General features: G+C 43.0%; 1 protein-coding gene across 5 annotated transcripts in view; it reads right to left on the reverse strand.

Annotated features, from left to right (window-relative positions):
* The window catches only part of LOC134222910 (oxysterol-binding protein-related protein 8), a 205,040-nt gene that overhangs the window by 2,397 nt on the left and 175,201 nt on the right, over positions 1-27,442 (reverse strand). For 4 of the 5 annotated variants that reach the window (XM_062702057.1, XM_062702063.1, XM_062702069.1 and 1 more), the window contains 8 exons: positions 23,256-23,405; positions 22,956-23,187; positions 22,678-22,899; positions 21,967-22,434; positions 21,728-21,876; positions 21,488-21,666; positions 449-1,313; positions 65-381 (listed from right to left, as the gene is read on the reverse strand). In XM_062702057.1, the coding sequence (XP_062558041.1) occupies positions 65-381; positions 449-1,313; positions 21,488-21,666; positions 21,728-21,876; positions 21,967-22,434; positions 22,678-22,899; positions 22,956-23,187; positions 23,256-23,405 (2,582 nt within the window). The remainder of the gene's footprint in view (positions 1-64; positions 382-448; positions 1,314-21,487; positions 21,667-21,727; positions 21,877-21,966; positions 22,435-22,677; positions 22,900-22,955; positions 23,188-23,255; positions 23,406-27,442) is intronic. The other variant, XM_062702081.1, reaches the window with a different exon arrangement.

Genomic DNA, 27,442 nt, shown 5'->3' on the forward strand with positions numbered 1-27,442 from the left:
GCTTTCATTAGGACTGTCAATCTAGTGATTCTTTGTGTGAAAAGATCAATTAATAAAAACTCACCTTGTGTTGGAGATGCTAATGTCATGATCGTTCGAGTGACTAGAGTCCGAGTTCGGATCGTTCAGATCCGGGGTGGATGTGTTAGATGAGATTTTGCGAGCTTTCAAGACCGTACCGGCAACGACCATGCGGCCTTTGCGCAGCGAACCGCGTGAATCTGCCTGCAGAATACTCAGCGGTTCGGTGCTGACAACTGACGCCGTCCTGACCATCGGAGCCTGATGGCGGGTCTTGGTTTGGATCCGATAGTTGCTCTCATACTGTCGCAGGTCGTTCCGGGGATCCCACGGACGCAGATCGGCATATTTGTAGTGATACTGTTGATGATTAGAAAGTCAAAGGTTTAGTTCAATGATTCTCCTAAAATAATAACAAATATCGAACCTGTCCAGTGACCAGATCCTGCTGGAAAAATGCTGGGATCCACTCGGCGCAGGTAGCTTTCCGCTCCTTCGCGGACATTCGTTGCGCTTCCTCTAATGCTGTTTTTTCTTCGGTCGCACCCACCTGGTCATCGCGCCGGATGGCTGCCGTCACGTGTTGCCAAAGTCGTTCCGATTCGGTCATACCCTGCGATTCCATCGGTACCGTGAAGCGTTTCAATCGTTTGGCACGGATATCCGTCGTTGGATTGAACAGCACCGATTCTTCATTGGTGCGTGAATCCTTAATTTTAATTTCCCCATCCCAGTGGCCGTTTATCGTGGCCAACGTTTCCTTACCCAACTTGAGCTTCCCGGTGAGCAGGTTGGTGTACTCGTTGCCTCCCAGGAACGGCTTCAGCTTGAATTCCAGCTCCGTTTTGTAACCCGTATTTTCACATTCGACCGACACCTTTCCGCCCAGTTCCATGGACAACGTTCCCATCAGAATACCCTTACAGTGGGCGTACGGCACCGTCAGAGTGTAGCTCTCGCCCCGTGGCAGCAAAGTCAACGTAGCTACTCCCTCTAGGATCGCCGAAGTACTATTTCCGTAGAACTTGGACTTAGCCAGAATGCTGCAGCTGATGCAGAATCCATCCTGCCGATTCGTGACGTAGAATACGGAAATCGGTGGATGGTGCGAGACCTGCTCGGCAATGTAGAACGTCCGGCTGCCGTTGTCGTGCTGCCAGTAGCACCGGAACGTTTCCCCTAGGATAGGGTTGTACGGTTTTTTGAGACCCTTGGGCTTTTTGTAGAACCCGGACAGGTACCATTGGACTACGGTTTTCATGCGGGTGAACGGATCGTCCTCGAGGACGGCTCTGCAAGAATGGAATAAAGGGAGAGGCTATAAAAACTATTTTCTATAAAGGGAGAGTGCATTATTGAGGTCTATTTTAGCCCAGAGATGATTTAAAAATTGAATTGATTTTTTTTACTTTTCCTTACTTTTGGAAACGAAATTTTTTGGGTGGTAACCAGCTTTCAGCGACCTCTAGGAACGCCGCAACATAAAAGTGACACATTGTGCATTGGCAGCTCAAAAATGAGTAAAATGACCCCAACTTGAATCATTTTCGAACCGATTTTCAATCATTGGTGCCAAATTAAAGGTATGGATTCCGCGGATGGTGTTACGGACTGATTATGCAGCTTGGCCATTCTGGTTAATAGGAATCGGTTTTTATGGAATACTAGTCGACCCGGCAGATGTTGTCTTGCATAGTAGGTAAAAATGCGCGTAGTGAACAGCCCATGAAAAATTTCCATACGAATCTTTATTTTAGTGTTTCAGGATTCACTTTACCTTACTTGTGGTTTCGCATGAGGGAATATCATATAAACCCGTCGGAAACTATAATGAACGTTTCTGTTGAAGGGATGAAGAAAATCCATCCAGCCGTTTTTGAGTTATGCGGATACGAACACAGACCATTTCATTTTTATTATATAGAAAGATATATTCTTAGGCCTCCCCCTGATAATAAAAAATTAATATTAGAAACAATTCTAAAAACTCCTAAATCTAAAAACTCCTCGGATTTGTTAAAGAATGTTTTAAAAATCCTCAAAATTATCCGAATTTTATTTTGTTGCCCCCTCAAAATATTATTTTTTGGCAAAACAAAATCCGAGGGGAGGAGACAAAAAAGATTTTAAATATTTGTATCGGCCTTATTATCGTACTTAGCCACCGGAGATCCTCCAGAAGATCCGCAACGTTCGTAAAAGTGGTCAATTCATGAAGCTCATCACGGAGCGCGTTTTTTCCCAAACCCGGGTAGAAGAAAATAGCAAAACAAATAACAAATTTTACTATAAATATATGAATACCAGAATAGCAAAATCTCACATTAGTTTGTTTGATATAGGGGAACGGATCCGTTTTACATCTCACTGAACATATATTCATCTCATCGCAAAACAAAGAAATACAGCACAACCCGCCATTTTTTTTGCTAACACGCAAATAAGAAACCAACCAAAGTCCTTTTCATTGCTTTGTTTTTGATGGGATGGAAATAGGACCTATGAGATAAAGTGCCGAACCGTTCCCCTCGTTGCTAAAAAAACAAACATCAAAATATTTACAGAAAAAGTAATATCAAAACCAGTTATTATTGATAAGTTGAAAATGCAAATGATAGATGAATAACAAACTTTGTTATGATTGCATAATCTGTTCTTCAATCGTTGTTCTGCTCTTTCTTACAATAACATATGAATAATAAATTTTACTATTATAACAAAATTTGTCATTGAAATGCTATTTTGTCTTATTCAAGAATAACATAAGAATGACAAAAATACCAGGTTTTTCATTCTTATGTTATTCTTGAATAACACAAAATAGCATCTCAAGACAAATTTGGTTAAAATAGTAAAAATTATTATTCATATGTTATTGTAAGAAAGAGCAGAACAACGATTGAAGAACAGATTATGCAATCATTTTCATCACAGTGTTTGTTATTCATCTATCACTATCATCCCAGCAAAATTTGTTATGATTAGGGGAAAATACCTATTCTTGGCAGTCTAAGACATTCGCCAAATTGAATGATAAAAATAATGAATAATTACACTAAAACACAGGTATAGTTCAACTGGTATACATTCGTATGCTCTTCCTTTGATGATTGGTGTTCACTTAATATAATATCTTTTACCACAAACTTAGTAAATTTAATATAAAGTAACAGGTCAACGTTTCTTCTATTGGCATAGCAATTTCTATTATCAGCAATGATTTTGCTCCTTTCAGCAACTAGACATGGAAGTAGAAAACTAGTAATGTATTGGTGCCAGATGCTGGTTGTTTATATCCTCTAGTAGTAAAATTCATTCATAATAATCGGCCGCACGCTCATCTCGCTTCACTCAATTTTGGAAGAAATTTTATTAATTATCAAAACTGGTATAAAACAAAACATGAATTTTAGCTTTGGCATCAATTTTATGTCACGTGGACGATAGGCAAAAACATTTAAACACATTGTAAAACAAATTTTACCCCTTATGCGGCCAACAAAAAATAGACGTGAATGGCAGATAGGGTACCCGTGTACCCAGATATTGACAATTTCATAACTTTTACCATTTTTAACCTATTTGAATAATGTTGGCCTTTTTGGTGAAGGGAACTTACATATTTATCGTCCACTGCCAAGATTTACATCTTTTGTCTTTTGTAATGCCTTAGAGTCTTCACGCGTAAGCAAAAGTCTATCAACCAGTTTCAAATATACAACTTGCTCTTTACGGTCCTTAGATTTGAAGGTCCTTACATGATATGTTTGTTTCATCAAAATAATCATGGGGGTTGTGTACAACGATGTAAACTATGTAAAACCAAATCTATACACATAAGATTGAGCTGGAGCCACCTCATTCGTACACTACGTTTCACAGTTGAATAATTGATAATACCCTAAAAGTAGGCAATTATTTATGGTTGAAATGCGCTATGTAGGAACGGGAATGGTTATGATTTTTTTTGATGAGCTTGGAAAGTATTGAAGTTGCAAAAGGAAAACGGTTCTGTCAGCCACTTTTTTAAAATAAATGCCAACGCCGGATATTTTGTTCGTAGTTTTGCTTAAATCAAATCACATGGAATTGTGCGTGGTATTTTTTTTTAGCGTGTGTTTGATATGCTCACAAACACATTCTCTCGCTCTATTCCAAAGTGCGCTGCTGCCAAAGAAAACGAACAGTCCCAATTTTATTTATTTTTTAAACGTAGAGCAAATATTGGATAAATTTGCTATTTGTGGTGATAATCAAGTGGTAATAAAGTGTAAAAAGTAGTTTGCGTACCTAATTTGTCGTATCATACACGATAAAGAGAAGAAACAGGCGATCCAAAAAAGTAAGTAACAGTTTGCTTTTCGTCTGCTGCTCTCTTGGGCGATGCAATAATGGCAAGGATTTCGTAGGTGCAAATTTGTTTCGGTGATTAATTCGTCAAATCTTGCCACTTTTACACAAACAACTTATTCAAATGAAAGCCTAGACTTGAAATTGTGTGATTGAATCAAATTTATGTTCATAAATAGTGTATGTTTGCTGGAAAACGCAAATATTGTTGAGGGTGCCAACAAATGTCGCACCCTGCCAAAGCCGTATTCTACCCTATATTATTTGTTAGTTATTCACCGGGGAAGCTTTTCATTATCGAACGCTGAATAACAAATGATTCTGGTGACCCGTTTTGCTGGACCTGAGTGGCCACCGGAGGTCCTCCAGAAGATCCAGAACATCCGTAAAGGTGGCAAATTCATGAAACTTATAATAGAAAAGTGTGGTTTTTACAAAGCTTTTTATAATCGTGCATCGAGTAACAAATGATTGTCGTGACCTGGACCGGATTTAGCCGGAATGGGGCCCCGGGGCTGACAGCTTGTGGGGGGCTCAAAATGTACAAAAAAGGTTGGTTTTGATACAAAAGATTTGTGGGGGCTCGTCACCTTGCATAACGATCTTCCACACAAAAGCTGATCGAATAACTTTTTGGCCCATACCCGATCAGGAATGTATAACAAAATTATATCTCAATTCTATCAATGGTTGTTATTTAAAACAACGTGTGTTATGATTGTATAATTCGATAAAAATGTGTGTTCGTCCAGTTTTATTTCATATCCAAATTATAACAACATTAGTTATGAATATTTCCACAAAATAATTGCCTAAATTTTTTGTAGACATTGGAAACAAAATCGGAGATAATCACCTTCAGTATAACTTGAACCCGCTTGATATTAATACATAGCTAGAACAAAGTTATTTGCCTACGTTATGGATGGAAATTCGTCGTGGTAGCGTACCAGATAGTAGATTTTTGTGCAGAAAAATTATATCAACGTTTGCTATAATGTTGATATGAAGGTATCAACCCCTGTTTCAATTGTGTTATGGCTAGAGGGGGCAGGCCAGGCCATCTGCGAGTTGCGGCGCCTGCCTAGGATGTGGTGGGGTTTGACAGTGGGCCCTGTTAAACCTCTATAAAAATCTGCATGTATCCGCAAGTAGGCTCCGCCAAAGCGACCGTGTGCCGCTCAAAGCGCACAAGCCCAAGTCCTGATGTTAGGTGGGACGCTAAACAGCCCAGACACGACGGTCCTCCGACGAGTCAGGAGGTTTGCGCAGGCCCAATAAGCCGCCTTTAAAAACAACCATTACGAACGACACAGAAGATAATACGACTCGATACAATCGGCAACGACCTAGGCGACGAATAAAGGATCAAGATTGGAAGCTTGGAACATGGAACTGCAAGTCGCTAGGCTTCGCAGGTTGCGACAGGATAATCTACGATGAACTACATCCCCGCAACTTCGATGTCGTAGCGCTGCAGGAAATCTGCTGGACAGGACAGAAAGTGTGGAAAAGCGGGCATCGAGCGGCTACCTTCTACCAAAGTTGAGGCACCACCAACAAGCTGGGAACCGGCTTCATAGTGCTGGGAAAGATGCGCCAACGCGTGATTGGGTGGCAGGCAATCAACGCAAGGATGTGCAAGCTGAGGATGAAAGGCCATTTCTTCAACTACAGCATCATCAATGTGCACTGCCCACACGAAGGGAGACCTGAAGACGAGAAAGCATTCTATGCGCAGCTGGAGCAGACATACGATCGATGCCCACTGCGGGACGTCAAAATCGTCATCGGTGACATGAACGCTCAGGTAGGAAGGGAGGAAATGTATAGACCGGTCATCGGACCGGATAGTCTGCATACCGTATCGAACGATAACGACCAACGATGTATAAACGTTGCAGCCTCCCGCGGAATGGTAGTCCGAAGCACTTTCTTCCCCCGCAAGAATATCTACAAGGCCACATGGAGATCACCTAATCAAGTAACGGAAAACCAAATCGACCACATTCTAATCGACAGTAAATTCTTCTCCGACATCACGAACGTACGCACTTACCGCAGTGCGAATATTGAATCCGACCACTACCTCGTTGCAGTACGTCTGCCCTCAAAACTCTCGACGGTGTACAACACGCGTCGGAGTCGTCCGTCGCGGCTAAACATTGGGCGGCTACAAGACGGTAGACTAGCCCAAGACTACGCGCAGCAGCTGGAAGTGGCACTCCCAACGGAAGAGCAGCTAGGCGCAGCATCTCTTGAAGATGGCTGGAGAGATATTCTGGATATTCTGGCTGGAGACAACCTTCTTACAAACGAGCGTGAGGTGATCCAAAAGTGGCGGCAGCACTACAAAGAGCACCTGAAAGGCGTTATGGCAGACAACGGTGGCGGTATGGTAATGAACCTAGGAGCACGCGCGCAGGACATGCGACTTCCGGCTCCGAATCTCCAGGAAATCCAGGAGGATATCGGCCGGCTGAAAAACAACAAAGCCCCTGGAGTTAACCAACTACCAGGAGAGCTGTTTAAACACGGTGGTGAGGCACTGGCTAGAGCGCTGCACTGGGTCATTACCAAGATTTGGGAGGATGAGGTTCTGCCGCAGGAGTGGATGGAAAGTGTCGTGAGTCCCATCTACAAAAAGGGCGATAAGCTAGATTGTAGCAACTACCGCGCAATCACATTGTGAACGCCGCCTACAAGGTACTCTCCCAAATTTTATGCCGCCGACTAACACCAATTGCAAGAGAGTTCGTGGGGCAGTACCAGGCGGGATTTATGGGTGAACGCTCTACCACAGACCAGGTGTTCGCCATACGTCAGGTATTGCAGAAATGCCGCGAATACAACGAACCCACACATCATCTATTTATCGACTTCAAAGCCGCATATGATACAATCGATCGAAACCAGCTATGGCAGCTAATGCACGTAAACGGATTTCCGGATAAACTGATACGGTTGATCAAGGCGACGATGGATCGGGTGATGTGCGTAGTTCGAGTTTCAGGGGCATTCTCGAGTCCCTTCGAAACGCGTAGAGGGTTAAGGCAAGGTGATGGTCTTTCGTGTCTGCTATTCAACATCGCTTTGAAGGGAGTAATACGAAGGGCAGGGATTGACACGAGTGGTACGATTTTCACGAAGTCCGTCCAGCTATTTGGTTTCGCCGACGACATTGATATCATGGCACGTAACTTTGAGAGGATGGAGGAAGCCTACATCAGACTGAAAAGCGAAGCTAAATGGATTGGACTAGTCATCAACACGTCGAAGACGAGAGAGGTCAATGGAAGCCACCCACCACGAGTTTCTATCGGTGGTGACGAAATCAAGGTGGTTGAAGAATTCGTGTACTTGGGCTCACCGCCGATAACGATACAAGAAATTAGGAGACGCATAGTGGCTGGAAATCATACGTACCTTGGACTCCGCAAGACGCTCCGACCGAATAGAGTTCGCCGCCGTACAAAACTGACTATCTACAAAACGCTTATAAGACCGGTAGTTCTCTACAGACACGAGACCTGGACGATGCTCGTGGAGGACCAACGCGCACTGGGAGTTTTCGAAAGGAAAGCGTTGCGTACCATCTATGGTGGGGTGCAGATGGCGGACGGTACGTGGAGGAGACGAATGAACCACGAGTTGCATCAGCTGTTGGGAGAACCATCCATCGTTCACACCGCGAAAATCGGAAGACTGCGGTGGGCCGGGCATGTAGCCAGAATGTCGGACAGTAATCCGGTGAAAATGGTTTTCGACAACGATCCGACGGGAACAAGAAGGCGAGGTGCACACCGGGCAAGGTGGATCGATGAAGTGGAGGACGATTTGCGGACCCTCCGCAGACTGCGTGTTTGGCAGTAAATAAATTATAGACATCTGAATTCCTTTATTGAGTCTGCTCCAATCAGTACCTCGGGTGAAGATGGAAGCAAAGCATCGAACATTGAGCCTAGGAGTTGTATATCTTCCACCTGACAGAAAGTGTGATTTACATTGCAGAAAGTGTGATTCACATTGATTCGATTGACAATGTGATGGTCCGACTTGCACCAAATGATCTCACTTTGATCTTCGGCGATTACAATCAATCACACCTGGCTTGGCAAACACTAGCAAATAAGAAGTCATATCTGAGCATTCTACATTCAAGCATATCTCCATCCTGTGCTGCTCTTTTTGATGGGTTCAATACTTCAATCTTCATAGTCTAACACAATTAAATCAGGTGTTCAATAGAAATTCTCGACTCCTTGATATTCTTTTGGCAAACGAACCAGACGTTCGATAACAGAAGCTGTCGAGCCACTAATCAGTAGAACAGAATTGCATTGAAAATCTATGACAATTTGCCCACACCGATTTGCTTCGAGAATGATGATCTGCATTGTCTTGACTTTCGCAAAGCCAATATAAGGGGACTAAGATAAACGCTCAATCAATTTGATTGGCGGTATTTTGGTACCCTAGTCAATGTCGAAAAAGCTGTGAAGTACTTTACACTTGTCTTCAATCGCGCAATAGCTGAAAATGTTCCTGTAAAAAAGTCACCGTCCAAACCAACATGGGGAAATGCTCAACTTCGTCATTTAAAACGGTGGAGAAATATTTTCAAAACCGAAACCCAACTACTAAACAACTGTTTTCACATGCCAGCAATGAGTATCGTTTATTCAATCCCCTACTTTATCGCCGCCATGTAGGTACGTCGTACTCAGTAAAACCTACGATCAAATCCAAAGCAATTTTGATCGCTTGTGAACACTAAGGGAAACGAGGAAGGACTACCGCTTGAATTTTTTGGATATTGCGCGTGTTAGAATAAATGCAAACTCTTATCTGACAGCTTCAGAAGCATTTTCTCGGACGCATCTGCCTCTGACAATCAGGTCAAAACAGCCTTGCCGAATGCTCCCAATGATGTATTCAACTTTGACGCTCTCACAATAACTCCGAAACAAGTTAGACGATTTCAAAGCCGCTTTTGACCTTGTGGACCACCAAATACTAAATGCGGAACTCAACAAACTGAGCGTGTCGGAAGTGTTAACCAGATGGTTCAAATCTTGTCTTGTGGACCGAGAGCTTTGCGTGCGAAATGGTTCAGCTGAATCGTATCACTTTATTAACACTTCCGGTGTCCCACAAGGCAGCAACTTAGGACATTTGCAGTTTACTTTGTTCTTGAACGACGTTGCACTTATTCTCCCGCCACAGTTTCGTACGTTCTATGCTGATGATGTAAAAATGTACACCATAGTACGCTCTGTCACTAACTGTATGCATCTCCAGAATCTGATTAGAATCTGAAGTGTGCATAAATGAGGCGTCATCACATACCATCGAAACAAGAATTCAATTTTATTTGGTTTCACTATGAATAATCAACTTCTCCTTCGTGCGCACAGTGTCCAGGATCTGGCGATTACCCTCGATGCTGGTCTTACATTCAAGTAGCATTATTCGGACATCATCGTAATTCATTGTGTCTGAAAGCATTATATTGCGCGCTCGTTCGATCCATACTAGAATTTGGCATGATCGTATGGGGTCCATTGTCGGTGTCGGCTGCTAGACCTCGATACCCTCGAAAACAGGCGCGTTATGACGCAGCCGACTTTTCCCGCCACAGTTTTGAATGGAGACACCGACAGTCCTGCAAAACTGGGTCAAGTCGGAATCTACGCTCCAGCACGGACTCTGCGCTTATTGAAATTACTTCACCTAGATTTTCGTCCCCTCAACTGTGAGATACATTATCCGATCCGATCTATGTCCACATGTTTTAACGAATTTTACTCACTCTACGACTTGAACGGCATCGCATCATCATGTTGTTGTATGAGTAGTTTTGTATCCAGTTCTAGATTAGATTTTACCTAATTTTAAAAGCTAATTTGTAACGTTTATGTGTCCGGTTACTTTGGTGAAAAGATATGAGGGTTTTGCGCCTTTTCCAACTCGGCAAAATGTGCATGGTTCTAGTAGGCTGTTCCCCATTACATATTACTCCATTAAGACTACATAAGTCAGGTAAAAAACTATACTAAACTATTGAAATTGTCATGTGGTATAACACTTGTCATGTGATATAACACATGATCATAGCTGCCGGTCTGGACGATTACAACTGAAGAAATAGATGCCCAAACCAAATATCAACTACCATTTGCTATCTGCGGTCATCATTGAGGATCTTATCGTATGTAGAGGTATGTACGTAACTGGCGATGACATCTGCTATGGACTATTATGTAATGCACACTCAAGACAAACTAAGTTGTCAAGAGAAAGCCAAACAAGAGTAGACAACTCGGCACCAACATTTCAAAAGGGCGAAACTGCTTTTGTAAACAAGAGCTTCTCACGTCTCGGGTGGGCTTATTTGTGCTCACCCACGCAATCCAGCACCATTAAACGAAAGAAGAGCATTCGATGCTTCCATCATTGGTATTGGATTGCGTGGGTGGGCTCAAATTAACCCACCAGCGACGTGAGAAGCTTTTGTTTACAAAAGCAGTTACGCCCTTTTGAAATGTTGGTGCCGAACTGGTCTAACCACCATATCTGTAATCTGGCCGATTTAAGTCTACGAACTACACATCTGTTCTGAGTCACAGCCCGGGAGCCTCCAATTTTTTTTTTTTATTATTCAGACTAAGGCCGAAGTGGCCTGTGCGGTATATAAGAGTCTTCTCCATTCGGCTCGGTCCATGGCTACACGTCGCCAACCACGCAGTCTACGGAGGGTCCGCAAGTCATCTTCCACCTGATCGATCCACCTTGCCCGCTGCGCACCTCGCCTTCTTGTGCCCGTCGGATCGTTGTCGAGAACCATTTTCACCGGGTTACTGTCCGACATTCTGGCTACGTGCCCGGCCCATCGCAGTCGTCCGATTTTCGCGGTGTGAACGATGGATGGTTCTCCCAACAGCTGATGCAATGAATCGACTGCTTTGAGCGTGCTTACAGCGGCACACTAGGAGTTAACTTTCTGAAATCAGTATGGCGAAAGGCATCTAAGGTTCGATTTCTCAAAATTAAGCACTTTAATCGAAAAAATATTTGGTAGGCGTAGTAGCGGACACCATCCCTCATAACCAATACCAAATAGTTTTTCATGAAAAGTTCCTAATTTTGAGAAAACCAGCGTTAGATGACTTTCGCCATACAAATTTCTGGCGGTTAACTCTTGCTGGCTATTTTGTACATATACTATAGCGCCTGGATGTGGCTGCGGCGAGTAGAAAATCAGCCACTGCCAATAATTCATTCGTGGTTCATTCGCCTCCTCCACGTACCGTCCGCCATCTGCACCCCACCATAGATGGTACGCAGCACTTTCCTTTCGAAAACTCCAAGTGCGCGTTGGTCCTCCACGAGCATCGTCCAGGTCTCGTGTCCGTAGAGGACTACCGGTCTAATTAGCGTTTTGTAGATTGTCAGTTTGGTACGGCGGCGAACTCTATTCGATCGGAGCGTATTGCGGAGTCCAAAGTACGTACGATTTCCAGCCACTATGCGTCTCCGAATTTCTCTGCTGGTGTCATTTTCGGCAGTCACCAGTGAGCCCAGGTACACAAATTCTTCTACCACCTCGATTTCGTCACCACCGATGCAAACTCGCGGTGGGTGGCTCACATTGTCTTCTCTTGAACCTCTGCCTATCATGTACTTCGTCTTCGACGTGTTGATGACTAGTCCGATCCGCTTAGCTTCCCTCTTCAGTCTGATGTAGGCTTCCTCCATCTTCTCAAAGTTACGTGCCATAATATCTATGTCGTCGGCGAAACCAAATAGCTGGACGGACTTATTGAAAATTGTACCACTCGTGTTAATCCCTGCTCTTCGTATTACCCCTTCCAAAGCGATGTTGAATAGCAAACACGAAAGACCATCACCTTGCCGTAACCCTCTGCGGGTTTCGAAGGGACTCGAGAATGCCCTGAAACTCGAACTACGCACATCACCCGATCCATCGTCGCTTTGATCAACCGTGTCAGTTTATCCGGAAAACCGTGTTCGTGCATTAGCTGCCATAGCTGGTCCCGATCGATTGTATCATATGCGGCTTTGAAGTCGATGAATAGATGATGTGGGCACGTTGTATTCGCGGCATTTCTGCAGTACTTGGCGAATGGCGAACACCTGGTCCGTGGTGGAGCGTTCGCCCATAAATCCGCCTGGTACTGCCCCACGAACTCCCTTGCAGTTGGTGCTAGTCGACGGCATAAAATTTGGGAGAGTACCTTGTAGGCGGCGTTCAGCAATGTGATTGCGCGGTAGTTGCTACAATCCAGCTTATCGCCCTTTTGTAGATGGGACACACGACACCTTCCATCCACTCCTGCGGCAAAACTTCCTCCTCCCAAATCTTGGTAATGACCCAGTGCAGCGCTCTAGCCAGTGCCTCACCACCGTGTTTAAATAGCTCTCCTGGTAGTTGGTCAACCCCAGGGGCTTTGTTGTTCTTCAGCCGGCCAATCTCCTCCTGGATTTCCTGGAGATCCGGAGCCGGTAGAATTATGTCCTGCGCGCGTTCTCCCAGGTCCATCACCATACCGCCATCTTCGTCTGCCACATCGCCATTCAGGTGTTCTTCGTAGTGCTGCCGCCACCTTTGGATCACCTCACGCTCGTTCGTAAGAAGGTTCCCGTTTATGTCCTTACACATATCTGGATGTGGCACGTGGCCCTTACGTGAACGGTTTAACTTCTCATAGAACTTTCGTGTGTTATTAGCGCGGTACAGTTGCTCCGTTTCTTCACGGTCTCGATCTTCCTGCTGGCGCTTTTTCCTCCGGAAAATCGAGTTTTGTCTGTTCCTTCTTCTTCTTCTTCATTGGCATTACATCCCCCACTGGGACATTGCCGCCTCGCAGCTTAGTGTTCGTTTTTAGCACTTCCACAGTTATTAACTGCGAGGTTTCTAAGCCAGGTTACCATTTCTGCATTCGTATATCATGAGGCTAACACGATGATACTTTTATGCCCAGGGAAGTCGAGACAATTTCCAATCCGAAAATTGCCTAGACCGGCACCGGGAATCGAACCCAGCCACCCTCAGCATGGTCTTGCTTTGTAGCCGCGCATCTTACCGCACGGCTAAGGAGGGTCTGTTCCGCGCCTGTTTATATCGTGCCTCGTTCGCCCTCGTGCGGTGTTGCAGCAATCTCGCCCATGCTGCATTCTTCTCTTCCACTAACTGCTCACATTCGCCGTCATACCAGTCGTTTCTCTGATCCGGGGGCACCGTGCCTAGTGCAGCGGTTGCGGTGCTACCAATGGCGGATCGAATATCAAGAGACGCTGCGCCTAGCTGCTCTTCCGTTGGAAGTGCCACTTCCAGCTGCTGCGCGTATTCTTGGGCTAGTCTACCGTCTTGTAGCCGCCCAATGTTAAGCCGCGGCGTCCGACTTCGACGCGTGTTGTACACCGTCGAGAGTTTTGAGCGCAGGCATACTGCAACGAGGTAGTGGTCGGATTCAATATTCGCACTGCGGTAAGTGCGGACATTCGTGATGTCGGAGAAGAATTTACCGTCGATTAGAACGTGATCGATTTGGGTTTGCCGTTTCTTGGTTAGGAGATCTCCATTCGGCCTTGTGGATATTTTTGCGGGGAAAGAAGGTGCTTCGGACTACCATACCGCGGGAGGCTGTGAAGTTTATGCATCGTTGGCCGTTGTCATTCGATACGGTGTGCAGACTATCCGGTCCGATGACCGGTCTATACATTTCCTCCCTTCCTACCTGTGCGTTCATGTCACCGATGACGATTTTAACGTCCCGCAGTGGGCATCCATCGTATGTCTGCTCCAGCTGTGCGTAGAACGCTTCTTTCTCGTCGTCGGGTCTCCCTTCGTGTGGGTAGTGCACGTTGATGATGCTATAGTTGAAGAAACGGCCTTTAATCCTCAGCTTGCACATCCTTGCGTTGATTGGCTGCCACCCAATCACGCGTTGGCGCATCTTACCCAGCACTATGAAGCCGGTTCCCAGCTCGTTGGTGGTGCCACAGCTTTGGTAGAAGGTAGCCGCTCGATGCCCGCTTTTCCACACTTTCTGTCCTGTCCAGCAAATCTCCTGCAGCGCCACGACGTCGAAGTTGCGGGGATGTAATTCATCGTAGATCATCCTATCGCAACCTGCGAAACCTAGCGACTTGCAGTTCCATGTTCCAAGCTTCCAATCGTGATCCTTTATTCGTCGCCTAGGTCTTTGCCGATTATATCGAGTCGCATTATCTCTTATATTGTTCGTAATGATTGGTTTTCTAGGCGGCTTATTGGGCCTGCGCAAACCTCCTGTCTCGTCGGAGGGCCGTCGTGTCAGGGCTGTTTAGCGTCCCACCTAACACCAGGACTTGGGCTTGTGCGCTTTGAGCGGCACACGGTCGCTTTGGTGGGGCCTACTTGCGGATACATGCAGCTTTTTATAGAGGTTTAACAGGGCCCACTGTCAAACCCCACCACATCCTAGGCAAGCCCCACAACTCGCAGATGGCCTGGGGAGGGATCGTCAAGCCCTTGGACATAGTCCCTGCTGCCCACGAGCTTCCAAATCTGATCCCCAAATCCGGTCCTGGTCGGAATTTCAGAAGGACAATTTCAATTGCAAACAGATTTTTTTTAACTCCTGATGTCTTTTCATGCAGTTTGAGCAGCCGCATGCCCAGTTTCATTGTAATTGGTGATATGCCCCATGCTTTCCCCATTTTGACCCCTTAATCCGGCCCTGGTCGAAATTTTAACAGGTCAATTTCAATTTAAAACCGAATTCTTTGAGCTCATGTTGTATTTTCATGAAGTTTGAGCAGCCGCTTGCCAAGTTTCATTGTAATCGGTGTTATGGCTCCCTTCCTCATTTTGCCCCTTGAATCCGGCCCAGGTAAAAATTTCAGAAGGTCAATGTCAATGAATCGCCTGAGCGTGCTTACAGCGGCACACTAGGAGTTAACTTTTGGAAATCAGTATGGCGAAAGGCATCTAATGTTTAATATCTCGAAAATAAGCACCTTAATCGAAAAAAAATTTTGGTAAGCGTAGTAGCGGACACCTTCCTACATGACTGGTACCAAATAGTTTTTCGTGAAAAGTTCCTACTGTTGAGAAAACCCGCGTTAGATGTCTTTCGCCATACAAACTTCAGGTGGTTAACTCATGCTGGCTATTTTTACATATACGATAGCGCATGGATACGGCAGCGGCGGGTAGGAAACCAACCACTGTATTTGATACACTGAAAATGAAATTTTTAAAACTCCTGATTTGTAAAGTTTGAACAGCCACATGCATATTCCCGCATGTATATTTTATTGTGACCCCTGAATCCGGCGAATCCGAAATCGTTTTTAGTCCACAGTGAGGATTTAATTTTATTGCACCGATTGAAGTTAGCTCGATTACGTGCTGCTTGCTGCACGAACAAGGGAAGAGGCAAATTGTGGGAATGACGGCTTTGGCAGGTTTTGTTCTATTATTGTCAGGGGGTTTTTATGACTGATTATGCCCAAATTTGGCCTAAACATTCTTTGCATATCAAAGAATATTGTGGCCAAATTTCATTAAATTTGGTCGACAAAAACCCCCTGACAATAATAGAACAAAACCTGCCAAAGCCGTATTTTCCCCTACTAAGCATTAATACAAATACTAAGCATTAAGGTGACACGGGAAGCACTAACAATCATCAAATCGTCAACATTTTCATCATTGAATGCTTAACTTTTTTTTCTACAACAAATATGATTTTGAAAAAGTATCACCGGCGCGTGCTTACTCGCAATCTACATGCTGATACATTTACAGTTACATCAAACAACTGAAAACCGAAATACGCCGCTCCAAAGTTGCGAGGTGATAATGGTAGAAAGAGACGAAAGATAGGAGAAATAACACGGTGTTTAGTGCCTCCCCGAGTAACCTTAATAAGTTTTATACATTGAAAGTGGGGAATTTTGAACGTGGCATCTTCACAAGCCGCACTCTAACTTTCATCTACTCAGTGACTGAGTAAAATTGTATTGCCGTCTCTTTTCTTCCCACGAAAATTTTACTCAATTTTCGTCAAAAGCAGAACTACTCAAAACTATGAGTTGTCCTGCTTTTGACGGAAATTGAGTAAAATTTCAGTGGGAAGAAAAGAGACGACAATACAATTTTACTCAGTCACTGAGTAGATGAAAGTTAGAGTGCGGGTAGTGGGGAGGAGGCATCGTTCAGTATGGCAGCGTGAAATGAGAATGCTTTCTTGGTTCATTGTTCATCGGTGTTTCAGATGCGAGTGAGTGTTGTGAAAATACAAAACCATATTAGCGAGAAAGAGAGAGCCTGCATTATATACCTCTCTTTTACACATTCATTCCAACAGAAATGCGCAACTCAGTACACGCTTAAAATCAATAACACAGAGATATGTTTGCTTCACACAAAACGGACCTAATGCAGAACAACACCTAGATAAGCGACAGTTACATAGCCACAAAAATAGCTCGTGTGGATTTATTGAAGCTTGGATTTCAATATTTTCAACAGTATTTGGTTCCTCATGAAACAAGGAATCTGTACAAAGGGTCTTCCACGAAAGGCTGAATCACATAAGGCTGAAAACTCGTAAGGCTGAACACGAAAGGCTGAAAAGTAAAAATCTCACATAAGGCTGAATTAACAAAAGGCTGAAACTCGAAAGGCTGAAAAATCGTGAGAAACCAATATTAGTGGAAGAGCACAATTAGAGGGCACAAACTAAAATGATCCGCAACCTTCTTGTGACTTCTTGTTGTCTTTCAATTTTTATACGGAATTCTTATTTTGTAGTCTATACAGCTCATAAAATTTTGAGGTACTGTCGTCGGGGGTGACAATGGGTCAAATGGGGGTGAGAATTGGTACTGAATGAATGCTTGTAGAATACATTGAATGTATCTGAGGGCAAGAATACTAAAATATAAGAGACCTTTTTGAACGATTTTTCTCTACGACCTACAGACTGCCGGTGAGAGCGATGACCCATTCTCACCCCCAGAACCATTGTCACTCCTGATGGCGGTAACATAGAAGGGAACAAGACTTAATTGTTCTTGGTTCTTGTATTTAGTTTTTGATTCTTGCTAGATTGCTTTCTTTTTTTTTCTTTTTTTTTCTTTCTTCTTCCTTCTTCTTTTTCCTTTTTTATTCTTCCTTCTTTCGTCCTACTCCTGTTTTCTTCTTCCTCCATTTTCCTTCCTTTTTCCTTCTTCTTTCTTTTTTCTTCATTCTTGTTTCTTCTTCTTTCTTCCTTCTCCCATCTTTATCCTTCCTTCTTCCTTGTTTCTCCTTGCATCATCATTATTTCTTCTTTCATCTTTATCTTAATTTTTTCTTCTTCCTTCTTCTATGTTCTTTCTTCAATCTTTCATCTTGTTTCCTTCTTTTTCTCCTTCTTCCTTCTTCTTTCCTTCTTCCTTCGTCTCTGTGAAATTTTTATTCTTTATTCTTTAAATGTACTTTATTCTTTATTCTTTATTCTTTATTCTTTATTCTTCATTCTTCATTCTTCATTCTTTATTCTTTATTCTTTATTCTCTATTCTTTATTCTTTATTCTTTATTCTTTATTCTTTATTCTTTATTATTTATTCTTTATTCTTTATTCTTTATTCTTTATTCTTTATTCTTTATTCTTTATTCTTTATTCTTCATTCTTTATTCTTTATTCTTTATTCTTTATTCTTTATTCTTTATTCTTTATTCTTTATTCTTTATTCTTTATTCTTTATTCTTTATTCTTTATTATTTATTATTTATTCTTTATTATTTATTCTTTTTCTTTATTCTTTATTCTTATTTTTTTATTCTTTATTCTTTATTCTTTATTCTTTATTCTTTATTCTTTATTCTTTATTCTTTATTCTTTATTCTTTATTCTTTATTCTTTATTCTTTATTCTTTATTCTTTATTCTTTATTCTTTATTCTTTTTTCTTTTTTCTTTATTCTTTATTCTTTATTCTTTATTCTTTATTCTTTATTCTTTATTCTTTATTCTTTATTCTTTATTCTTTATTCTTTATTCTTTATTCTTTATTCTTTATTCTTTATTCTTTATTCTTTATTCTTTATTCTTTATTCTTTATTCTTTATTCTTTATTCTTTATTCTTTATTCTTTATTCTTTATTCTTTATATTCTTTATTCTTTATATTCTTTATTCTTTATATTCTTTATATTCTTTATTCTTTATTCTTTATTCTTTATTCTTTTATTCTTTTATTCTTTATTCTTTATTCTTTATTCTTTATTCTTTATTCTTTATTCTTTATTCTTTTATTCTTTATTCTTTATTCTTTATTCTTTATTCTTTATTCTTTATTCTTTATTCTTTATTCTTTATTCTTTTATTCTTTATTCTTTATTCTTTTATTCTTTATTCTTTATTCTTTATTCTTTATTCTTTTATTCTTTATTCTTTATTCTTTATTCTTTATTCTTTTATTCTTTATTCTTTTATTCTTTATTCTTTATTCTTTATTCTTTATTCTTTATTCTTTATTCTTTTATTCTTTATTCTTTATTCTTTTATTCTTTATTCCTTATTCTTTATTCTTTATTCTTTATTCATTATTCATTATTCTTTATTCTTTATTCTTTATTCTTTATTCTTTATTCTTTATTCTTTATTCATTATTCTTTATTCTTTATTCTTTATTCTTTATTCTTTATTCTTTATTCTTTATTCTTTATTTTTTATTATTTATTCTTTATTCTTTATTCTTTATTCTTTATTCTTTATTCTTTATTCTTTATTCTTTATTCTTTATTCTTTATTCTTTATTCTTTATTCTTTATTCTTTATTCTTTATTCTTTATTCTTTATTCTTTATTCTTTATTCTTTATTCTTTATTCTTTATTCTTTATTCTTTATTCTTTATTCTTTATTCTGTATTCTTTATTCTTTATTCTTTATTCTTTATTCTTTATTCTTTATTCTTTATTCTTTATTCTTTATTCTTTATTCTTTATTCTTTATTCTTTATTCTTTATTCTTTATTCTTTATTCTTTATTCTTTATTCTTTATTCTTTATTCTTTATTCTTTATTCTTTATTCTTTATTCTTTATTCTTTATTCTTTATTCTTTATTCTTTATTCTTTATTCTTTATTCTTTATTCTTTATTCGTTTATTCTTTATTATTTATCCTTCATTCTTTATTCTTTATTCTGTATTCTTTATTCTTTATTCTTCACTTTTTATTCTTTATTTTTTTATTCTTCTTTATTCATTATTCTCTATTCTTTATCCATTATTCACTATCCAACCACTCAACATAGTTGGTACAACATATCGTATGGTTGGCATTCATTTCATCCCATCAATTTCAGCCTTTCGATACGTTTCAGCCTTCTGATACTTTCAGCCTTTTGAGACTTTCAGCCTTTCAGGATTTCAGCCTTATGTGTTTCAGCCTTTCGTAGGACACCCTGTACAAACGTTTGCATGTTAAAAAGGGCCGTTATCACGACCGTACGAGGCATTTTTGTGCCTGTGTAACTGTCGCTCATCTAGGTGTTGTTCTGCATTAGGTCCGTTTTGTGTGAAGCAAACACATCTCTGTGTTATTGATTTTAAGCGTGTATCAGTGATACAAGAGAGTTAAATACTCTCTGCACTAGCGGGTGTTTGATTTTACTCTCCAACTGTTTCGTACAACAGTGCCATATGGAGTGATGAAGCATTCTTCACTAAGCACTTTGAAACTGTTCTCTCATGAAGCTTTCTTCCTCGGGAGTATATTGCTTCATTCATCCAAACCCTGCCCTACTCATATAGTGAAACCATCTGAATCGACCACAAATCTTTACAAATATATTTTTGAGATGGTTCGATGGTTGATTTGATAAATTGCGGGCGTGAACACGTCCAGATCATTGAGGTTATGTTCGAATTATAGGAAAAAGACCTCCGTGCACACTTATTTTTGTCAATAACTCGGATCTAAACAATATTGTAGGGTGCTGTCAATACGATACACCGCGCTGCTGTTGTAATGTTTCCAAAAGCGCATTTGCACAAAATTCCACGCGGCGTTCCACATTCGAAAGGAACAACCGCACCCCAGGAAACGCCGCAATGTTATCTCCCATAAGAATCAAGTATACGGGCAGCAAAAAACGCGATGCGTCGTTTCCTCTGGGGAGTGCCGCGTGTACTTTTGGGCAAATGCGTTAGTAACTTCCGTCTGAAAATGTATCAGGGCGAAAATATTGCTATTCCCATTGAGCACCACGTGAAATTCCGACGATCAGGTGCTGAATGTGAGCCATTTTAAAAAAAAAATCGTTCGTTCTGGGTCTTTGAGGGTTAAGAGGTGATTAACCACAAACAAAATATGTTTTCAAACAATCTCGGGCTCATTCGCTGCTAAGTTGCGAAGGCCGACGGAGGTCCTTGGTGGCTTAGTAAGTTAAAAGCCCCAGCCTAGCGTATTGGAGTTATGGGTTCGAGTCCCATCATAGGAAAGTGGTTACCCCCCTTACATTTTTCAAATCAAATTCTTCCACATAATGTTCATATTCACATCGAAGTTTTTCAGAACATTGTAAATCTTTAAATGAGTTATCCGGAGAAATTCAGAAATTGTCTGGACTGTGAAGGCCTTGGATAAATTAATCGCAAGCAAGAAGAAGAAGATTCGAAAAAACGGTGGCGAACGAAAAGCTCCTTAATGCAAACAGCGTTCTGGAATTAAACTACACTTTGGAGGCTGCAGAAAACCTGATAGTAGGAGTTTCGTTACCCAATTTTTCATTCTTGGCCCTATAGAAAAAAAGTCCACGTTATATTTTAAGTGCCCGCCAGAATAAACGCGTGCGATGCGACGCGACGCGACCCACACAAAGGAATAACAATTATTATCAATGAACTGTCAAATTGCACTGTCACATAGCGTTGCATCGTGTGGTCGCGTGTCCTTTGGCTTCACCCTTAGTATCTTCATCTTAATGGTCATATTGACCATTGATCATATTGACAAGAAGATAATACCTGTTAACATTTGCAACTTGTTACGTGTACCTTGTAAACAAGTGGAGAACTAAATAAATTATTATCTTTGCACATGCATACTTACTTTGACAAAATATCCGCATGATAGTACGAGTCAGCTAGTTTGTCCAAAAACGACCTCGGTTCCAAAATGAACGTCGGCAGCACCACCTTGCTCAGATCCATACCGGGTCGCACCTGTTTGACCAGAAACCATATCAAGCTCTTATGCTCCTCGGGCAGTTCCTCCACCTGCTCGCCCGCCTGTAAAATAATTCAACTTTCGACAAACCGCTAACGATATTCTTTTGTTTTGCGATCCTACCGCTCCGAACTCCTCCTCGGATGAATGTACATAAGCCGTCTCCGGAAACTCCTCCACTTCCATTCCTTCGCCCATGTCCGATTCCGAGTCGGATTCACCGGCCGACATGACCAACGTCCCTTGGTCCGGCTGACTGTCGATATCCAAATCTGAAATTGATTACTCGTCTGAATAGTACCCTTCAATATAATATGCCAAAAAAATAAAGAATTTCTAAACAACAAGGAACAACATCTAACATCGATCGTCGGAAATCCGAATCGTGATCCCGCTGGTTCCGCACTCCTTGTTGAACTCGGCTGGACTGCTTCGCCGACGATGGCGCTCTTCGTCGGAATACTCCCACTTCCCGTTACCGGATACGAGCGGAAATGCGACCTGAAGTGAACCCCGTCTTCTTTCTACGGAGTGCATAGTTCCGTCCTCGTCGAAAACATCGTCGTCAATTCCGGCTGGTGTCACTGCTCCGGACTGCGGCTCGACACCACTTTCCGTCGACAGATAGCGAAGGAAGTCAGGCGAATCACGCAGATATCGCTCCCAGTGAGCCACCGCCAGGTAGAGCTGCTGAAAGATCGGGGTCGGCGAGGGACAAGGACTACGGTGGAAGGACTTTTCGATAGGTTCTACGTGAAGGTTATTTTTGCCAGGCGGGGACGGCGGGAGGTACTTCATTAGATAGTTAAGGTGCTCTTTCAGTTTGGGAACTACACCAGGGAGGCGGGTGTTAGCGAGCGTTGGTAGGCATCGGTAAGGGTGGACACGAGGCGGACACATGACACCGAACACAGATAGTTAGAGTTGACAAGTATTATAAACGATCAACGAGCGATACAAAGCAAGTTTGGATCAGAGGAGATGTAGAGAAAATAGACGAATTAGTAGTGGAAAACAGATTATGAAGAATTTTCCGGCGAGAGATATACTACAAAAGGCTTGGAGAGACTTACCATGCTCGTCAAAGTGCTTCTCGTAGTCCGCCTCGGACCACTGGGTCTCGTGGGTGCTGGTGGCTCCTTCAATGGTGTTGGTGTCTATAATGGGTACAGATCGTACCAATAGGGCTGAACACCTCAGTGATAGTTCCAGGGCATCCATCCAGCACTTTCCGGCTGCCTGGCTGGGAGCACGGAATATGAGGTAGGATGTGGGTAACGGTTGGACGACGGCACCTGGAAATCCCAATCGTTATGAACTGTCTATGCGCAATTACATTTAGAGTACCAACCCATTGTCTCTTTGTCTGGGCCCCGTGGGGCCCATATGGTTTGATCCATCGGGTGAAATAGCTTGAAACAGAAGCCATCTTTTTTACTGGGTCGTTCGATAACCTGGCAGGACGTTAGTAGGACTGTGCCCACCCAGTGACTACTTTTCGTTTTGGGGCTTTTGTAGATGAACAGCAATCCTGGCTTCAAAACGCACCATAGCTTTGTCCACGATTTTAGAGTTCCTCTGATCTGCAAAAGTTGACAGAAATTGATGATCCATAAGACAGATTCGGTACTATAATGTTTATGAAAGTTACCTTCAGCCAATCGGCTAACACAATCACAGCGGGATCCTGGAGTGAATTCAATAGTTCAGATGCAACCCGTTTCTTTTCGCGGCGGTAGTTTTTTCGTTGTGCTTTGTAGGATTCTTTGCGATTTAATTTGGTGGAATCGTTGTTAGATTGCTGTGAAAGATAAGATGAAAAGAAAGATAGTTGTAATCAGCAGCATCGGTTGGGTGATAAAAGAAAATCAGAAGACAATTTAGGATGGAAAGTTCAATATGAACAAAATGAGTAAATCTCGCCATAAATCAAGTCCTAAACCATAGGGTGTGTTAGTATAAAAAAATGTATTATTTTGGAAATATCGAGCAAAGCTATCGATTTCTATTGAGACACAGATACACCTAAAAATCGCAATAAATTATCGCAATTGTGCATTGAAAAATGTTCACGTTTCATCGTGTTTTGCTTGATTTTTAAGATGAAAATCAATATAGGTATAAATAATGACGGTATATAAAACGGATCGAAGTGTGCCGCGCTAGAAAGCATAGGGATGAATGACCGCCTGAGTTAAAAAAGAGACAGAATCACATAATTTAAGAAAAGGCTTAAAAAAAGTACCTCCCAAACAAACTTCTCACGACTTCCGGAACGAGATTGACCAGTGATTGAAGTCCAGTGTGAAAAACTACCACATCCAGAGGCGCTGTCGAACTTGGTGAAAACCACACCCTGACCACTTGCGGGATGGGGGTCCCCATGTTGAATGCAAACAACGCCACAATCCAGTCCTGGAAGTGTTCTCTGGCTTAGTTGCATTACACAGAAAGGATTGAATTGGTGAGATTGTTTCAATATACCTATTTATTGGGGCAGCAGGGACTATGTCCAAGGGCTTGACGATCCCTCCCCAGGCCATCTGCGAGCTTTGGCGCCTGCCTAGGATGTGGTGGGGTTTGACAGTGGGCCCTGTTAAACCTCTATAAAAAGCTGCATGAATCCGCAAGTAGGCTCCCCCAAAGCGATCGTGTGTCGCTCAAAGCGCACAAGCCCAAGTCCTGGTGTTAGGTGGGACGCTAAACAGCCCTGACACGACGGCCCTCCGACGAGACAGGAGGTTTGCGCAGGCCCAATAAGCCGCCTTTAAAAACAACTATTACGAACGACATAGAAGATAATACGACTCGATACAATCGGCAACGACCTAGGCGACGAATAAAGGATCACGATTGGAAGCTTGGAACATGGAACTGCAAGTCGCTAGGCTTCGCAGGTTGCGACAGGATAATCTACGATGAATTACATCCCCGCAACTTCGATGTCGTAGCGCTGCAGGCAATCTGCTGGACAGGACAGAAAGTGTGGAAAAGCGGGCATCGAGCGGCTACCTTCTACCAAAGCTGTGGCACCACCAACGAGCTGGGAACCGGCTTCATAGTGCTGGGAAAGATGCGCCAACGCGTGATTGGGTGGCAGCCAATCAACGCAAGGATGTGCAAGCTGAAGATAAAAGGCCGTTTCTTCAACTATAGCATCATCAACGTGCACTGCCCACACGAAGGGAGATCCGACGACGAGAAAGAAGCGTTCTATGCGCAGCTGGAGCAGACATACGATGGATGCCCACTGCGAGACGTCAAAATCGTCATCGGTGACATGAACGCTCAGGTAGGAAGGGAGGAAATGTATAGACCGGTCATCGGACCGGATAGTCTGCATACCGTATCGAACGACAACGGCCAACGATGCATAAACTTTGCAGCCTCCCGCGGAATGGTAGTCCGAAGCACTTTCTTCCCCCGTAAGAATATCCACAAGGCCACATGGAAATCACCTAATCAAGTACTGGAAAACCAAATCGACCACGTTCTAATCGACGGTAAATTCTTCTCCGACATCACGAACGTCCGCACTTACCGCAGTGCGAATATTGAATCCGACCACTACTTCGTTGCAGTATGCCTGCACTCAAAACTCTCGACGGTGTACAACACGCGTCGAAGTCGGACGCCGCGGCTTAACATTGGGCGACTACAAGACGGTAGACTAGCCCAAGAATACGCGCAGCAGCTGGAAGTGGCACTCCCAACGGAATAGCAGCTAGGCGCAGCATCTCTTGAAGATGGCTGGAGAGATATTCGATCCGCCATTGGAAGCACCGCAACCGCTGCACTAGGAACGGTGGCTCCGGATCAGAGAAACGACTGGTATGACGGAGAATGTGAGCAGTTAGTTGAGGAGAAGAATGCAGCATGGGCGAGATTGCTGCAACACCGCACGAGGGCGAACGAGGCACGATACGCGGAACAGACAAAACTCGATTTTCCGGAGGAAAAAGTGCCAGCAGGAAGATCGATACCGTGAAGAGGGCCACGTGCCACAGCCCGATATGTGTAAGGACATAAACGGGAACCTTCTTACGAACTAGCGTGAGGTGATCCAAAGGTGGCGGCAGCACTACGAAGAGCACCTGAATGGCGATATGGCAGACAACGGTGGCGGCATGGTAATGAACCTAGGAGCACGCGCGCAGGACATGCGACTTCCGGCTCCGAATCTCCAGGAAATCCAGGAGGAGATCGGCCGGCTGAAAAACAACAAAGCCCCTGGAGTTGACCAACTACCAGGAGAGCTGTTTAAACACGGTGGCGAAGCACTGGCTAGAGCTCTGCACTGGGTGATTACCAAGGTTTGGGAGGATGAGGTTCTGCCGCAGGAGTGGATGGAAGGTGTCGTGTGTCCCATCTACAAAAAGGGCGATAAGCTGGATTGTAGCAACTACCGCGCAATCACATTGCTGAAAGCCGCCTACAAGGTACTCTCCCTAATTTTATGCCGTCGACTAACACCAATTGCAAGAGAGTTCGTGGGGCAGTACCAGGCGGGATTTATGGGTGAACGCTCTACCACAGACCAGGTGTTCGCCATACGTCAGGTATTGCAGAAATGCCGCGAATACAACGTGCCCACACATCATCTATTTATCGACTTCAAAACCGCATATGATACAATCGATCGGGACCAGCTATGGCAGCTAATGCACGAAAACGGATTTCCGGATAAACTGATACGGTTGATCAAGGCGACGATGGATCGAGTGATGTGCGTAGTTCGAGTTTCAGGGTCATTCTTAGTCCCTTCGAAACGCGCAGAGGGTTACGGCAAGGTGATGGTCTTTCGTGTCTGCTATTCAACATCGCTTTGGAGGGAGTAATACGAAGGGCAGGGATTGACACGAGTGGTACGATTTTCACGAAGTCCGTCCAGTTTTTTGGTTTCGCCGACGACATTGATATCATGGCACGTAACTTTGAGAGGATGGAGGAAGCCTACATCAGACTTAAAAGCGAAGCTAAACGGATTGGACTAGTCATCAACACGTCGAAGACGAAGTACATGATAGGAAGAGGCTCAAGAGAGGTCAATGTAAGCCACGAGTTTCTAATGATGGTGACGAAATCGAGGTGGTTGAAGAATTCGTGTACTTGGGCTCACTGGTGACCGCTGATAACGATACCAGCAGAGAAATTCGGAGACGCATAGTGGCTGGAAATCGTACGTACTTTGGACTCCGCAAGACGCTTCGATCGAATAGAGTTCGCCGCCGTACCAAACTGACTAGCTATAAAACGCTTATAAGACCGGTAGTTCTCTACGGACACGAGACCTGGACGATGCTCGTGGAGGACAAACGCGCACTGGGAGTTTTTGAAAGGAAAGTGTTGCGCACCATCTATGGTGGTGTGCAGATGGCGGACGGTACGTGGAGGAGGCGAATGAACCACGAGTTGCATCAGCTGTTGGGAGAACCATCCATCGTTCACACCGCGAAAATCGGAAGACTGCGGTGGGCCGGGCACGTAGCCAGAATGTCGGACAGTAATCCGGTGAAAATGGTTCTCGACAACGATCCGACGGGAACAAGAAGGCGAGGTGCACAGCGGGCAAGGTGGATCGATCAGGTGGAGGACGACTTGCGGACCCTCCGCAGACTGCGTGGTTGGCGAAGTGCAGCCATGAACCGAGCTGAATGGAGAAGTCTTTTATGTGCAGCACAGGCCATTCCGGCCTTAGTCTGATGATAAATAAATAAATAAATATTATGATTTTAATTGAAAAAACTGTATACTAGGGTGGCTCAAATTAGTATGGAAAAAATTTTTTTTATGGGCCGCATGCTCTGATGCTCTGGACAAAATTTCAGCCAAATCGGT

This window comes from Armigeres subalbatus, chromosome 1 (genome assembly GCF_024139115.2).
Source record: "Armigeres subalbatus isolate Guangzhou_Male chromosome 1, GZ_Asu_2, whole genome shotgun sequence".
Taxonomy (NCBI): Eukaryota; Metazoa; Arthropoda; class Insecta; order Diptera; family Culicidae; genus Armigeres; species Armigeres subalbatus.